The 15264-nt window shown below is 40.1% G+C and overlaps 3 protein-coding genes across 4 annotated transcripts; 1 reads left to right on the forward strand and 2 right to left on the reverse strand.

The window, feature by feature from the left end:
• Positions 1-1476: 1476 nt before the first annotated feature.
• LOC126592858 (aldehyde oxidase GLOX) lies at positions 1477-3231 on the reverse strand. The gene has a single exon (XM_050258649.1). It carries the CDS (start codon positions 3181-3183, stop codon positions 1513-1515), a length of 1671 nt encoding a protein of 556 aa, XP_050114606.1. The 5' UTR covers positions 3184-3231; the 3' UTR covers positions 1477-1512.
• Positions 3232-4310: 1079 nt separating this feature from the next.
• On the reverse strand, positions 4311-7034 carry LOC126592867 (pre-rRNA-processing protein TSR2-like). Its single transcript, XM_050258662.1, has 4 exons — positions 6702-7034; positions 6295-6383; positions 5611-5724; positions 4311-4860 (listed from the first exon to the last, which is right to left on the reverse strand). The coding sequence occupies exons 1-4, from the start codon at positions 6883-6885 to the stop codon at positions 4654-4656; spliced, it is 594 nt and encodes a 197-aa protein (XP_050114619.1). The 5' UTR covers positions 6886-7034; the 3' UTR covers positions 4311-4653.
• Positions 7035-9006: 1972 nt separating this feature from the next.
• On the forward strand, positions 9007-11104 carry LOC126592863 (late embryogenesis abundant protein D-34-like). 2 transcript variants are annotated; one of them, XM_050258658.1, is made up of 4 exons: positions 9011-9474; positions 9630-9695; positions 10220-10516; positions 10595-11104. In XM_050258658.1, exons 1-4 carry the CDS (start codon positions 9139-9141, stop codon positions 10769-10771), a joined length of 876 nt encoding a protein of 291 aa, XP_050114615.1. In that variant the 5' UTR covers positions 9011-9138; the 3' UTR covers positions 10772-11104. The 2 variants fall into 2 exon arrangements, with proteins under 2 accessions (XP_050114616.1, XP_050114615.1); XM_050258659.1 differs by lacking the exon at positions 9630-9695 and having other exon boundaries at positions 9007-9474.
• The last annotated feature ends 4160 nt before the right edge of the window (positions 11105-15264 follow it).

Genomic DNA, 15264 nt, shown 5'->3' on the forward strand with positions numbered 1-15264 from the left:
AATAATTAGCATATTCTTCAAGGATGAGCACGGCATGGGCTAAAGTGTTTAAACTTTGGCGATGCGTGCACTTGGACGCATAAATTGGCACTAACATTGCATGGTTCCTCATGATGCTATAGAAAAAGTTTCATGTGCATGCAAATTAGTCTGATTCCATCAAATCCAACAACCAATGGTCAAAGAGGATGGATCATTGTCAAGCGGTCAATTAACGAATAGGTTAGCTATCAAGAGTTTTATTTATATCAACTGCTTATCTTTAGGAGATTCAAGTTGTGGCCAGCTATAGATGTTCCATGAGAAACACAAGCAAATAGTGTTATAAATACATGAGGCTGTGCAACGTGAAGAGCCCCATTCAATTCAACACATAAAATGCCGTGCGCAAACTCTCGCTCTACGAGAAACCGCTCAACAACCTTGAGATTTTTATTTCTTTTTCCTACCGACACACCTTCAGTTTGAATAAACAGCACTATGAAGGCAACCGGCGACATCTTCAGTTTGGATAAACAACACTGAAGCCGTAGAATTAGCTGATCAAATAGCACATTCAGTTTGGATAAATAGCATTGCTTCTCGGCCGACTGATTACCTATCCAAGTCTTGGTCGACAAGGATTTTTTAGTCCTTGTTGATAGAGGTCATCTCATCAGCCTTCTCGGCGAAGTGAGGTATTACCAGGTTATTACATTCGGCACATTGAAAGTCAAATTTGATATTGAACTTCGCAAAACTAGTAACCTTGTCTTTAGGCTCTAGAACCCGAAGGCCGAGACGTGTTCCTTTCTCGGCCGCAGTCACAAGATCAAGAAGTCAGTAGCGTGCCCAACACAACATCAACACATTTTACTCTCCGACCGAACTTAGCCGACGAGTTGGCACGCCTCGCACACAACTGAATGACGTAGTTTGCTTGTTAAATACTCAGCATGCACGCCACGTAGGCTTAGTAGTTTTTAGGGTCAACATCAACATACCATCTTCAGTGTTAAACTCTAATTTTTTGTATTAAGTGAATATGACCTACAGTTTTTACACAACTTAAGTAGTTGGACAACTATGTGTACTCTGGCCTCCAAAAAGGTGATTGTTTTAGCAAAATTACCAGCTAATCCCTTTTTCTAAAAGAAAAGTAGATGCCACCAAGTACTATTGTTTAATAATATTCATCTTCATTTGTAAGTGAGAAGTCTTATGTTCGATTTTAACCAAAATCGAATTTAAACCACATTATTGCTAGTCCATTGTGAGGCTAAGCTCACATCCTCTCTCTTAATATAGATAATATCGTTTGTTAAAAAAAAAATAGTTGGATTTTTTTCGAGTTAGATGGTTATGATGGATAATACAAATATTTATAAGATAAATAAATAAATACTAATAAAACAACAAAAGTGCCGAAATTATTTTTCTTTCATTATTTATATATATATATTATGTACACATTTATTCAAAACTTTATTACTTCATTTACCATTATATCCTTTCGCATTGTCAGTCACTGACTCACTGCACCCTCACCCACGCAGCGGAGCTAGGAATGTCGGCGTGCACCACAAACAACAGATAATAACCCGGTGGCGCAATCTCCGCCGTCGACGGCCCCACCAAGCTCACCCTGTACGTACCCGCCGCCACGTGCGTCACTCCGATCAGCTTCAATACCACCATCCTCTGATTCATCGCAAACGAGTGCGTCGTAAACGACGGAGCAACCAATCTCGCCGACAAAACCCTCACCGACAGAAACTCCGGCACCAATATCTCGACAGAAATCAACTGCCGGTACCCGAAAACATCTTCTATCGCAGCTATCCTCGGCCGAACCGGGTCGTACTCCTCCGACAAATACGGCGGTGAAAACGCCTCCAGGCTCAGATCAGTCGGGTACTCGACGCCAGTGAAGTTGTAGTAAATGTGCGGATTGCTTCCGCCGACCAAAATCCGGCCGTCAGGTACCAGGACCGCCGCGGAATGGTACAGTCTCGCTCTCGACGAACCGGTCATAACCGAAAACCTGCGGTTCAGAACCTCTGACGGCCGGTAAATGACTGGTGTGGTAACCGGATCGCGCCCGTTTTCCCAACCGGCCGCTCCCAGTGCGGCACCATTTATGATGACGACGTCTCCAGTCGGCAGAAGAAGCATATCAGCCATGACTCGAGGAACCGGCATAAACTCCACGACCCACCTCGGGCTCGGGTCATACACGTTGAGCCGCCCGCAGGTGCCAAGAGCGCTAATAAACTCTCCGTGCAACGCGAGCACGTGCGAGTTCCGCGGCGTGCCGCCGCAGACCATTATCTCGACTTCCATGTTGCCGTTGCTGGGTGTGTTTTCGTCTAGTGGAAGCAGAACTGACGAGCCCGTGCTCGGATAGTTACGTGGGTCCCCGCCGGGGATGTCGGGGAGCTCTCGGACGACGGCGTTTTGGCTGTAATCGAAGATTATAGATTTTGCGTTGGCGAAAATAAATAAATTTCCGTCCGGTAGCAAGTGGAGAAATGGATACAAATTGTTCTCGTCTTGGTCCGTAGTTTGTCTCAAAAATTCGAGCCAGATTGTGTGGGGCCCACCTTGGTTTTGGGAACTCCGAGGATAAAACTCGTAATTAAATTGCCGGCGGCCACCGACAATGATTACACGGCCGTCCGGTAGTATTTGATTAGTAGCGTACCACCTACGTTGTATTAAATATTTCGGGAGCTCGAGCCAATCACAATTGTCGTTGTTGCATGGGGAGAACGTGCGGACGACGCGGTCGCCGTCGTTGTATCCGCCGGTCTGTACGAGCGTTCCGTCGGGAAGGACGGAACCGGAGGAGCACCATGTATCGGTGTGGACGGTGAGGGGGCGGAATGTGTTTGAGCCGAGGTCATAGAGGATGGAGTGAGCCGTGCAGTCTACTTTGAGGACGGTGTCGTTGGGGTCGCGGCGGCATTGGCCTCGGGGGAGGGAGATGTTGGAAGGGCCGTAATCGGTGCGGTCGAACATGATAACTTTGTTGGTACGTAGGAGTTGCATGTGCATGGCGGAGATGCCGACGGAGGAGTGGAGGAGGTGCCATTGGCCTTGGTTGCCGGAGGAGGGACGGAGATCAGTTAATTGGGATGAAGTTATTGGAAGATTGTAGATTATTTGTGAGGTTAAAATTAGGAAGAAAATGTGAATGTTCATATTGTAGGGGTAGGTCAAAAGATAGAGACGAAGATTTGGAGGGCTTTAGTTGGGAACAACTCGTATAAGTACATATATATATATATATGTGTGTGTGTGTGTGTGTGTGTGTGTGTGTGTGTGTGTGTGTAGTTTGGTGATCGGAGATTGTGGAGGAGGGTGGTGGATATCTTTGAGAGGGCCGGTGAAGTTTGCAGCTAAAACGGCGGATGCATTCAAAGAGTTGGAAGTGGAGCTCAAGAAGTATGATTACTAGCTATAGCCTATAGGCACCAACTTTCCAAGCTCGAATTCCGCTCTCTCATATTTTCTTTGTCATTGGAGAAAAACTTGTGTCCAACAGATTCTTTACGGCTTTACAGAGAATCGGATGAGACAACGAGTATAAATAGAAGAAATACAATACAACGGTTCTTCTTTTTGTTTGTTATTGCAGAATGATGTAGTTTGACTGACGGACATTAGACTTAACCTTGCCAAAATCATTGGAATTTCAAAATTTGTGCTCACTCTCCTAATTGATGGTTGGTTCTTTATGAAATAGCAAATCAGGCTTTCGTATAGGCAAAAAAAATAAATCAAGACTAGCTAATTTTTAAATAGAGATGAGATGATGAGACGTTGCATCCGTTTATAGGTGGCTACTCTCTCAATAATGTACTTGGAAACTCAGTTTCTTATTTTTAAACAAGATGTCAAAAATGTCAATCGGATAAAAATGGATATTTACAAGAGCAAAAGTGACATGATGTCAAATTGTCACGTAAGCTATTAAATTTGAATTCGATATTTTGCTTTTGATATCTTATTTGAAGATGCTCGTTTTTTTATCCGACTAAAACAAAACTTGGGCTATATGTAGGTACATTTGACGAACTTGTTGGGACAGAAGTAGCATCGGCGTAAACCTACAAACAGATCGGATTTGGATCGGATGGGCTTAATCCATATTCGATTCATTATAATTGGATTCGGGTCATATTCGGGTTAAGAGAACATTGAATAATCTGTTAATGAACATTGTGTCACTTAATATATCATATACAAGCATATATGTGTTCAAATATATAAACAACTAAAAAACTGTCCCGTCCCTTCCCATCGCATAAACATTGCACCAAACAACAGACGGAACAAGGGTAAGTTAGTCATTTAATCTTTTGGTTCCATTCGCCATGCGCTTACAAAACCCAAAATGAAACAACCATCCCGTTCCATCCTGAGCGTACCAAATATAGCACAGAATCTTCGTTCCGTCCTGTTCTGTCTCGTCTGCATACCAAACGGTACCAAAGAAACTCCAATACAATCATGTAGTTGAGCTACAAGTTCTCAGAAAAAGTAAAGGGGAAAACAGGCGAAATTCGACTAACCAACCAGCTATGGACATGATCAAACAAAATAGATGAGAAACTCTACTCGACGGAGCGAAATACAAAATTTTTTAGGAAACACAATTTAGAGTTCAACCTAACTCCTTTTACCCCGATTATGTCTCGGTCCAACTACTTCCCATCCATCTTCTGTTTTAGCTGCTGGCTTGGGAGTTGGTTTACTGCTCGTCGCGTCTGCTGGATCCAAATTTGGCTGGGACTCTGGTATGTCCACCATCATGTTTGATGAACCATCAGTTTCCTCGTTGTCATCATCATCATCATCGTCGTCATCTTCATTCTCCTGAAATGATAAGGAAGCAAACGAAAAGAAATGTAAGCAATATGATTTCAATATATATACTCATGACTTTGGAGCATGCGTATGACCAATAAAGGTTCTCCAGCATGAATTGTTCCCATGATTCCAATGTCCAGAAGGACTTCTCTTAAATAGGATAGAGCTACACAAGTTGAATACCCGAAGAAAATGCATTCGCAAAGCATTTGAAAGATCTGATTTCTTTACTAGAATAGTTGACAACCTAAAAAATCATCAAGTAAGTTTAATACGAGACGATACATCAAGAGATCTTGCTACCTTCATCACACAAATTGCAATATAACGATAATTACCACCTTTTCCCTCTCTGATTAGAGTTAGCCCTAGACCTCTGCTATCAAAATAAAAAAAACTAAGTGATAGCACGAGAGGATACTAATCATGGAATGGGAGGCCTCTCATCTCTTATCAAGAGCTGCAATTGTCAACTTATAAGCACAGTTTCAAGCACAATTTCAAGCACAATTTCCAGTATCACTCTTGATACTTAAACGATCAACTGACGTCTAATTCAGATCACGTTACAAACAATTATAAGTCCTCTTCAAATAGACTCGTGAAGAACTGACTACTTACAACACATTAGTGGTAATAACTAATAACATGTGCATCGTTTATCGAATAACACAGCCTCTTTTGTTATGTCTACTCGAAAGAAATTTATCGTATTCTGCTAAAAGCTAAGGGGATTGAGTATAAGTTATAACTCACTTGTCTAACATGAGGAACGGCAACTCTTCGACGATTGGCATCTCTCAAACTTTCAACAGAATTGAAATTGTCAGTCAAACAGTCTTCATACATAAACATTAACTTTTCAGCCACCTGTAAAAGTCCAGAGAAGAAAAACGGATTACAAACATCATCAAGACAGAAAACCAATACTGAAAAACCGCATCCCCGATACAAAAAAAACTAGCCAAATTGCAGCAAAAATATGCAGACATACATAAATGATAACTATCAAAGGAAAATCGCCAGGCTTCCGCTAAATCAAGTTGACTAGCGCCATGTGCTGCCCCTGTCAGCCAGGTTCGATTCTCATCCCCGTAGTATATAGTTAAATTAAAATTAGGGCAATGTGCCACCCCTCTGCACCTAAGTTCGAATCCCCTCCTCGCAGTATAGTTTAATGACGAGAATTAGATTATCGCTCCAATCAAAAACAAAAAAAAGATCGTACCTTGTGCACAAGGCTCCCGCTTTACGCAGGCTCTGGGAGAGGTGAATGTTAGTCTTACCCCCATTTATGGAGAAGCTGCTCCCAAGTCTCGAACCCGAGACCTACCGCTCATGGGTGAAGGCACTTGCCATCGCACCAAGTGCGACCTCTTCCAATCAAAAACAAAATCCGAGGAAAATTGAAATGGGTACTTATGAATTGAAGAGCATTACCTCCTCAATGCTGCCATCCTCTGTCATTGTATTGAGAGAAATCATAGCTTCATTGAGAATATCTTCCAAATCATCAATGTATAGAATCTCTGAAATCAATCAACACATATACATAAGCACTATGAGAAACAAAAAAGGTGGATTCTTTTCAATGCACTTCTGCTCATAAGCACTTAGCACATCAAATTTTCTAATAAAATTTCAAGGGCTTCTCCCAAAAGCCCTTCAAATGGCAAGTGCTTCTTCCAGAAAAAAGCACTTCAACTGCTGCTTTTTTTTTTTTAACCCAGAAGCACTTTTTTTTTCTGCCAAACATGGTCAAAAGAACTTTGGTGATCTGAAAGCGCTTATTTTAAAAGCACTCCCAAACATACCCATAGTTGAGGTGAGTGAGTTGATTTGAATACCTGCAGACTGAGTGAACCAGGAGAAGGCATCGGCCGCGAGTTGCTCCGCTTTTTGGCGCGAGCCACGGCCGCCCCACTCGTTGTCGACGGCCAATTGGAGCGCCGACCACCGGGACAAAACCAACCCTATGCCTTCTCTGAATATCGCCACCGCCTCCGCCGACAGCTTTCTCTCACCTTCCATCTTTCAGGCTACCTCTGACTCTCTATCAGAGATTCTAGAGACAGAATCTAGAGAGAGATTCTAGAGAGAGAGAGACTGAAAATCTAGAGACAGAATTCGATTGTCAGCTGAAATGCTCGGTTGATTCACTGAATGAATGAATGAATGAATGAATGGGAGGGAGCGACCGAAGGAGGAAGAAGAAAGGGCTAACGTTAGATCAGTATGGGCCTGGGCTTGGGCCTGTGATTAGATTTATTATATGATTTTGGTCTGGGTCCAATTTGAAGGCCTTGTTTGATTGAGCCCATGTCTAGTGAGCCCAAAGTGTAATTTCAATCGTGAATCCCTTTTAAGAGAATAGATTCTCATTTTTTTGATGACCTACCACTTATTTGTTATAAAGTCAATGCAGAAGTTTCTCGAAAGACGCGAAGATAGGTAAATCCACACACGAATTTCTTGCGAACCATGTGACACCAAAATTATTGTGGCACCATGCTCACTCCATAATTAATCTACGTGTCGTAAATAAATAATAAATGTGGAAATAATAACACGTTTTTGGTTTTGGATATGATTAGAGGTTGAAAGCGTTGTGAAGGGAGCAAAAGCACTCGTCTTTGTTAAATAATGGGGTAATGGGCTAGAGCAATGACTATTGATTCCCATGAGGAGGCTTCTGGGCAGAGGGTAAGTCTCCAGAAGAGCGCAGTGTGCTTCAGTCGAAATGTGAAGGGGATATGATCAAATATTTTTATTGTGGAAAAGGCTTCAGTGTTGGAAGGACAAACTTCTTAGTGCGGCGGGCACGGAGTTACCTGTCAAAGTGGAGAGATTTTTCTTTGTGTTTGGAACACAGGGCGATACACTACTTATTATAATACAATTGGAGGGACACTTGAAAAATAAAAACGTCTCTCCAATTGTATTATGACATGAGGTGTCTCGCCCTATTTTCAGGGCACACATAAAATTTCTCGTCAAAGTGAAAGCACAATCATTTCTCTCTACACGATGAGTGAACATTTTTGCGAAGACCTCAGTCGGATCATGGCTGCCTTCTGGTGGAGAAAACTTCACTTGCTTTCTTGGAAAAGTTATGCTCTCCTAAGAGTGAATGTGAACTTGGGTTTCGTAATCTTTATGCTTTCAACTTTGGCCTCCTAGCAAAACAAGGATGGTAAATTATTGTTCGTGATTCAGCAGGACAATTTGTTGCGGGCGCTTCAGTCAAATATGATCACGTTCCATATGTTTTCCAAGCTGAACCCTAGCAGCTAGGGAAGGATTGGCTTTGGCTTCGATGAGGGACTTAAAACAACTTTATTTTTTAGAGCGACTAGCGCGAATCGTTACAGCATTAAATAATATTTGTTGAATACAAGTATTCGGCTTTTAAAATATCATTATACTTTCAAATGAAAAATTAAGAAAAGAAAATATCAGAAAACAAAGATTTAGTTGAAAGTTGATGAATACAAAGAGCTTGCGTCTAATGAAACAAGAAATATAACTCTCACACTTGAATGAACTTGAATTTGGATTTTTTTTTTATTGTCGTATCTACTGCATATCATATTTTAGTGTTTAAAAATTTTACATATCGCTGTGTCGTGTCAACATATGTGTATTTGTATTCATGCTTCATGAATACTTCGTATAAATCCAATCTCGTTTTTACAATTTTAGTACCATCCACGTAATCAGGTTGCCTTAAACGAAGTTTTCTCCACCCATGACCATGATAAATTTTTAGTTGTGACGGGAATATGGATGCTATACCACGTATTTTTATGTAAGTAGTGGAAAATTTTAATTTTTAAGTTAACATACATATCCCACCATTTATATAGAGACACGTGATGTACCACCTCGTGTACGGTCACATTGAAAAATCTCTCCATGGCCATAGCTGAGAGCCTAAAATAAATAGGTCAGGTACTTACTACTTGGAACGAGTCATCATCTTTTTCGTCCCAATGCCATTTGTCTCCACCTTAACCATGCACCTAAGCACTTCGAAACCAACAAAATTCACCTACGAATTCGCCAACTCCTCTCAAACACTATCATGCTGTCCACCCAAAATCCTGCCACATTTCTACGTGTCCAAATGTTGAATCTCTCCCCATGCACGTACGTTAAAGCCCCCTCCCCCTTCTTCTCCATGCTTTTCTCCACTCTCTAACGTAAATATCAAACATTTCACGAAAAAGTTCTTCTTACAATTTCATAAAATATAATAAAAAAACAATACTTTTGATCTGAAAAATGAGCCAAGAACAGCCGCGGAGACCTGAAGATCAGAAGGAACCGGTGACATATGGGGATGTGTTTCCCGGCGTTCAGGGCGCCCAGCTGGCGGACAAGGTGGTGACGCCCAAGGATGCCGCCATGATCCAGGCGGCAGAAAATGCTGTGTTGGGGCAGACCGTCAAGGGTGGTGCTGCTGCAATCATCCAGTCCGCTGCCACGCAGAATGAGAAGGCGGCTGTTGTCGGTTCAAGTGACGTGAAAGCGGATGTTGGAGGAGACGGCGGCGGGGTTAGCGTTAAGGAGGCTGATCTTCCGGGACGCCGTATATTAACGGAGTCGATCGGAGGACAGGTTCGATATATTTCTTGCATAGAGTATATTTATATGCACACAATTGAGTTCTATAGCTAACAACTCAAAGTGCTTATATATAATTTTACATTCAATTTTTTAATTTATTTGATTTTGAAGTGTTCCTTTGTTCGATTCTTCTTGATTGGTTCTAGGGTTCGGATTCAAATCAAATGCAAGTAGATCATGAAAAGCAAAGGAAAATCCATGAATTGATCGAGGTATAAAGTTTGACCTTAAAATTAAGTAACCATGTACTATTATAAAAAAGAATCAAGGAAGTTTGAAAATTTTGAACCAAAATAGAAACGAAAAAAAACACTAAACAAAAAGTAAATGATTTAGCATGGGCCAAACAGTGTTATATATTCTACAAAAAACTTAAGTACTTCGTATTATGTATAACGAAAGACTTGGAGCTAACGGTAGACTTAGTGCAAAATCAAGCTCAATGACGTTTCAGGATTTACACAACCGACCTTACTTATAGTGGAATAGGAGCTCGTTGTTATTGTTGTTCTTAGAAAACACTAATATACAAGCTAATAAGATAAATTTGGTGAAACAACCTTGTTCAAACATTTGAACTCAAATTTATAAAGTTATAACAAATTATTGTCAAATTATTTCTTACGTTGGTGACTATTAATTTAATTTTCATTTTGCTTTAGTTGCACTTGCACATTGGAAACGAAAATATATAATACATGCATATGCGTTTGTGTATGTTCTTTGTGAAGGGTAGGTTGTGGGGCAATACAGCCAGCGAGCTCCATTGGCACCACCAAACACTATGCAACTTGTCGGAGGCTCCGCCGTTCAAATCACCATTGGTGAGGCCCTGGAGGCCACGGCTATGACAGCCGGACAGAAGCCAGTTGAGTGGAGTGACGCCGCTGCAATTCAAGCGGCCGAGGTTAGAGCCACTGGCCGCACCAATATAGTACCTGGTGGTGTGGCCGCTGCTGCTCAGTCGGCTGCAACCCTCAATGCTCGGGCTACAAAGGACGAGGAGAAGACCAAACTGGCCGACATTCTTGCGGTTAGCAAATTCAATGATAATTTGATCACTTTGGAAAAGAACATGTGAGTGACATTTAGTATTATGTATGTATTGCAGAATGCAACTTCAAAGTTACCGGCAGACAAACCGGCAACACGTCGAGATGCTGAGGGAGTGACTGGTGCAGAAATGCGAAACGATCCATACCTGACTACACATCCGACTGGAGTGGCGGCTTCAGTGGCGGCCGCTGCTAGGCTGAACGAGAATAATAGCAGCCAAATGCCAAAATAGTTTGCATATGTGAGTCTGGAAGCATCAGCAATACACGTATATCAGTATATGAAGGTTGCTTGGGTTGTGTTGTCACTTATGGTAGCCGCCATGGCCATGTTTTTCGGAGTCTGAAATCGTTTGTTATCTTCCAAACAGATGTTCTTTTCCGTTGGGGGTTATGAATATGGTGAATAAAGGACATTATATTCACTAGTAACAGAGTTTCACTACTTGGTTTTGAAGTGTATTAATTTACGATAGTTTGTATCTGTAGCTTAATTGTGACCTCGAGTTTGATTTTTCGTTGGCACTGTTTGCTTGAAGAATAAAATTGAAAGATGATTGGTTGAATTGCAGGAAGAAATGAAAGAAAAGTGTGAAGAAAAAACAAGCTGAAAATTTTTGGGCATTATATTGCTCCTGTAATTAGACATGAAAATAGGAAAAATACGCAAGTAAATCAGTTATATATTTCTAATTAAGCAATAATTTGAAAGTGTGTTTACTAAAAACGATTTTAAAGAAATGTTTTGGGTTTTAAAGGCAATAGAAGTACTTCATGTAAGAAGCATTAGTTATGTGCTTCCTCCGGGAAGCATTTTAAGTGCTTTTCCATGCTTCTTTCAGGAAGCATTTCAAGTGTTTTTCTAAGATTTACTTGAGTTTTTACAAAAGATGGATTCCAAAAACATTTTTAACAAAAACACTTTCAATCATTATAGAAACACTTTTAAACGAGCCTTTAAAGTTACAACTAAGACCGGGCATATCAAAACTTGACCCCCTAAATTAGGGCATGTATACTCCTAAAGAATCAGAATTGAAATCATTTTGTAGACAAGGGCAGTTAGGATGAGCTGTTAGGGCAGTCAAGATGAGTTGTTATCATTTAAATGTACTTTGTATTTAATTGTATTATATAGCTGCTATAGGAACCCCTATATTCTGTAGACCTCTTGGTGTATAAAGGCTTGTAAAGTTTACCCCCAAACTTACATTTTTGCTAGTCCTCTAGCAAAACAAAACACAAAACAAAACCACTCAACTAAGACTAGATTCAACAACTTAATAGCCACCTTCTCAATACCGATTTCAGAGATAAATGCTAATTATGAAACAAACAATCAAGAACTAATCAAGAGCTCAAAACATCGTCCAATAGTTAACCAAATTTCCTTCAAACAAAACGTTGAAAAGCCATGTGTGAGCTAGTCATGTCAATGCAATTCCAAGCTCCTTTAAATCATCATATGCAAACATGTGAGTTTCTCACAAGACATACGCTCATTCACTCATAAGTTTTGGTTAATGTGTTTCACTCAAGTGATCTCATTGTACATGCCGCCATATGCTTGCTTGTCCACCTAACTCGCTATCAATATTTAAGTAATACCTTGGATCAATAGGACTTTATTATGGTTGTAATGGGGCTAAAGGTGATAGGCTAATGAAAGAAAGGATATGGAAATCAAAAATTTTGAGAAAGTACACTTTGGTAGTTTTCCAACACCTCAATATCACACTACCTCAAATTTAAAGCAAAATAATACAACCTCGAGCACCTGTTACTCCCCAAATTTAACTTCAAAAGGAAATTTATACTTTGCAAACATATTTTCAACAAATCAACACTCTCCAATTTTCATATATTTCGTTTTTTTTTTTTTTTTTTTTTTAGCGAAAGAAACAAATCTGCAAAACCTACATCACCCATCAAATTCACATTTCATTGTAATACACATGCTCCATCCATCTTTCTACATAAATGAAACCCCCAAAAGCACAACTCATGTAATACTTTCTCAAAACAATAAGGAATCGATTTTTGTGTATGGGCTCAACTCCAATATTGGAGCAAGGTAAAGAGATGTGGCTAACAAAGAAATGGCTTAGTTAAAGTCTCAATGGGCTACTACGGATAAACATAGCATATAAGGTAGGCATGAAAGGCTCAAACGGTCCAAAGATGGCCTATGTCACTTCCAAGTTATCACATGAATTGATTAATGAATCGAGTAGTATAAAACAAGTTCTAGAGATACATGTACAATGAGATCATACGCACAAGAAAGAATGAGATTGATGCATAATGGTTCAATCATGTATAGGCTCAAAAACTCACAAGGTTTACATAATCTCACATGATTCACATATGAAACGCTAAATCGTGCTCAAGTTCCACATTGACAAGACTAGGCACATTTATTTTTCAAGTTGACTTCTGGAAATCACAGTTAACACAAAGACAACGAAAAGAACTTAGACTTCTTGAAAGTAAGAAGGAAATTAAGAACAAATCTCATCATTGAATTGAGAAGTAGCTACAAACAACAATAAAAATGCAAAAATAATTTTTTTTTTCTTTTTAATAGAGAAATAAACTAACGAAATATATTTCCACCCCCAAACTTAATTATAGCATTGTCCCCAATGATAATGAAATGAATTTTTGAACAATAAGACATAAAAATGGAAGGAAAGAACACACCAATTTGTGTAGGCGAATCTCGTAGTCTGATTTGAAACCAAGGAACTCTGAATTGTGCAGTCTGCATTCTTCTCTGCTTGTTTCTTCTGCACGAGGTAGAGGTATTGGTCTGTTTCTTTCTTCAATCTTTCCAAGTGCCCACCTCTTGCTTTCTTTCTCCTTGTCCCTAGCTGAATTGTCTCCACATGCTTAGAGGTATCATTTTCACTTCCCTTATCTGTCCCCCAGGCAGATGTGGTAGACGAAGAGAAAGCACAAGATGATGAAGATGAGTACTCGAGAGCAAGGCTAGGTAAGCAATCAGGAAGGGGTTCCAGGCAGTTGGCTCCAGATCGGAAGATTAATACCAAGTGCTGGCTGATTGCTCTCTTTCTCCTTGTCGGAAAACAAAGACAAGGAGAAGGACATGGAGAAAGCATGATATGAGATACTCTTGCTTTCAACCTTCATGATATGAAATACTTTTGCTTTGGATGAGTTGTTTGCAAAGGTACCCCAAGGAATAAGGAATAAGGATCTCGGCAAGCTGCACTACTTCCTTGGCATTGAGGTATCCTATTTATCCAATGGTATTCATTTGTCTCAGAACAAATATACCTTGGAATTATTACAACGTGGTGACTTATTAGAATGTAAACCTTGTTCCACACCTATAGCAGCCAAGACTCAACTTTCTGCACACACCGGTACTCCCATCTCGGATCCATCTCTTTATAGACAGCTTGTGGGTTCCTTGCAGTATCTTACGTTAACTCGGTAGGACATTTCCTTTGCTGTACAAAATGTTTCTCAGTTTATGGGTCATCCTACTACTGCTCACATGGAAGCGGTTAAGCGAATATTGCGTTATCTTAAGGGCAGCTTGGGTATGGGCCTTCGCTTAACTTCATCTTCACAACCATTTCGTCTCATTGCTTATTCTGATACGGATTGGGCAGGGTGCCCTGACACATGTCGTTCTACCACTGGCTTTTGTATTTTCCTTGGTGACAATCTGATTTCTTGGTGTGCTAAGAAACAACGGACGATCTCTCGATCCAGTGCCGAAGCGGAGTATCGGGCTCTTGCCTTTGCATGTGCTGATTCTATTTGGATAACAGGTCTTTTGTGTGAGCTTCGTGTACCAGTCTTTGAGCCAATACTGATGCATTGTGACAATCTGAGTGCCACTTATATGGCTGCTAATCCGGTCTTTCATGCTCGCACGAAACACATTGCTTTGGATTATCATTTCGTCAGGGAACGTGTTGCTTCCGGAACTCATCGTGTTCACTTTCTTCCTTCCATTTCGCAACTGGCTGATCTTTTTACGAAAGGCCTATCGAAGACGCGTTTTCAGTCCTTGTGTTCCAAACTTGTCTCCTCTCCGACGTCAAGTTTGCGGGGGAGTGTAGACAAGGGCAGTTAGGATGAGCTGTTAGGGCAGTCAAGATAAGTTGTTATCATTTAAATGTACTTTGTATTTAATTGTATTATATAGCTGCTATAGGAACCCTATATTCTGTAGACCTCTTGGTGTATAAAGGCTTGCAAAGTTTACCCAAAAGTCAATGAAAATCTGAAACTTCACACATTTTGATTCTTTGAGTTTCTAAAATACGAACATAAGAATCATTTCATTCTTCACTTATCCCTATGTTCACTAACACAAAGAATCGAACAAAGTTTAAATTTCAGCCTGAAATCTATTTATTATTAAATTAATATGAAAAGTTTGGAGTGTCAAATTTTTGGAGTGCCAATAACAATTCCCTAAATAACAATGTCATTCTACATTTCTCATAAGTGCATTTTTATTTCTAATTATGGAAAGTTTGAAGTGTCAAATTTTTGGAGTGCCAATAACAATTCCCTAAATTATTTACCAAATTCATTGTAGATTGAATAATTAAAAAAAAGCCTAATTGGATAAATATCATGTAATAATAGGGAAGTTAGAAGGTAGCTCCCGTGGTGAAAAAAAAATCGAATTTAAACTCTTTAAGGATTTAAGCACAAAAACTAAATTTTCGTTAATTCTCCG

Source organism: Malus sylvestris, chromosome 12 (assembly GCF_916048215.2).
Source record: "Malus sylvestris chromosome 12, drMalSylv7.2, whole genome shotgun sequence".
Classification (NCBI taxonomy): Eukaryota; Viridiplantae; Streptophyta; class Magnoliopsida; order Rosales; family Rosaceae; genus Malus; species Malus sylvestris.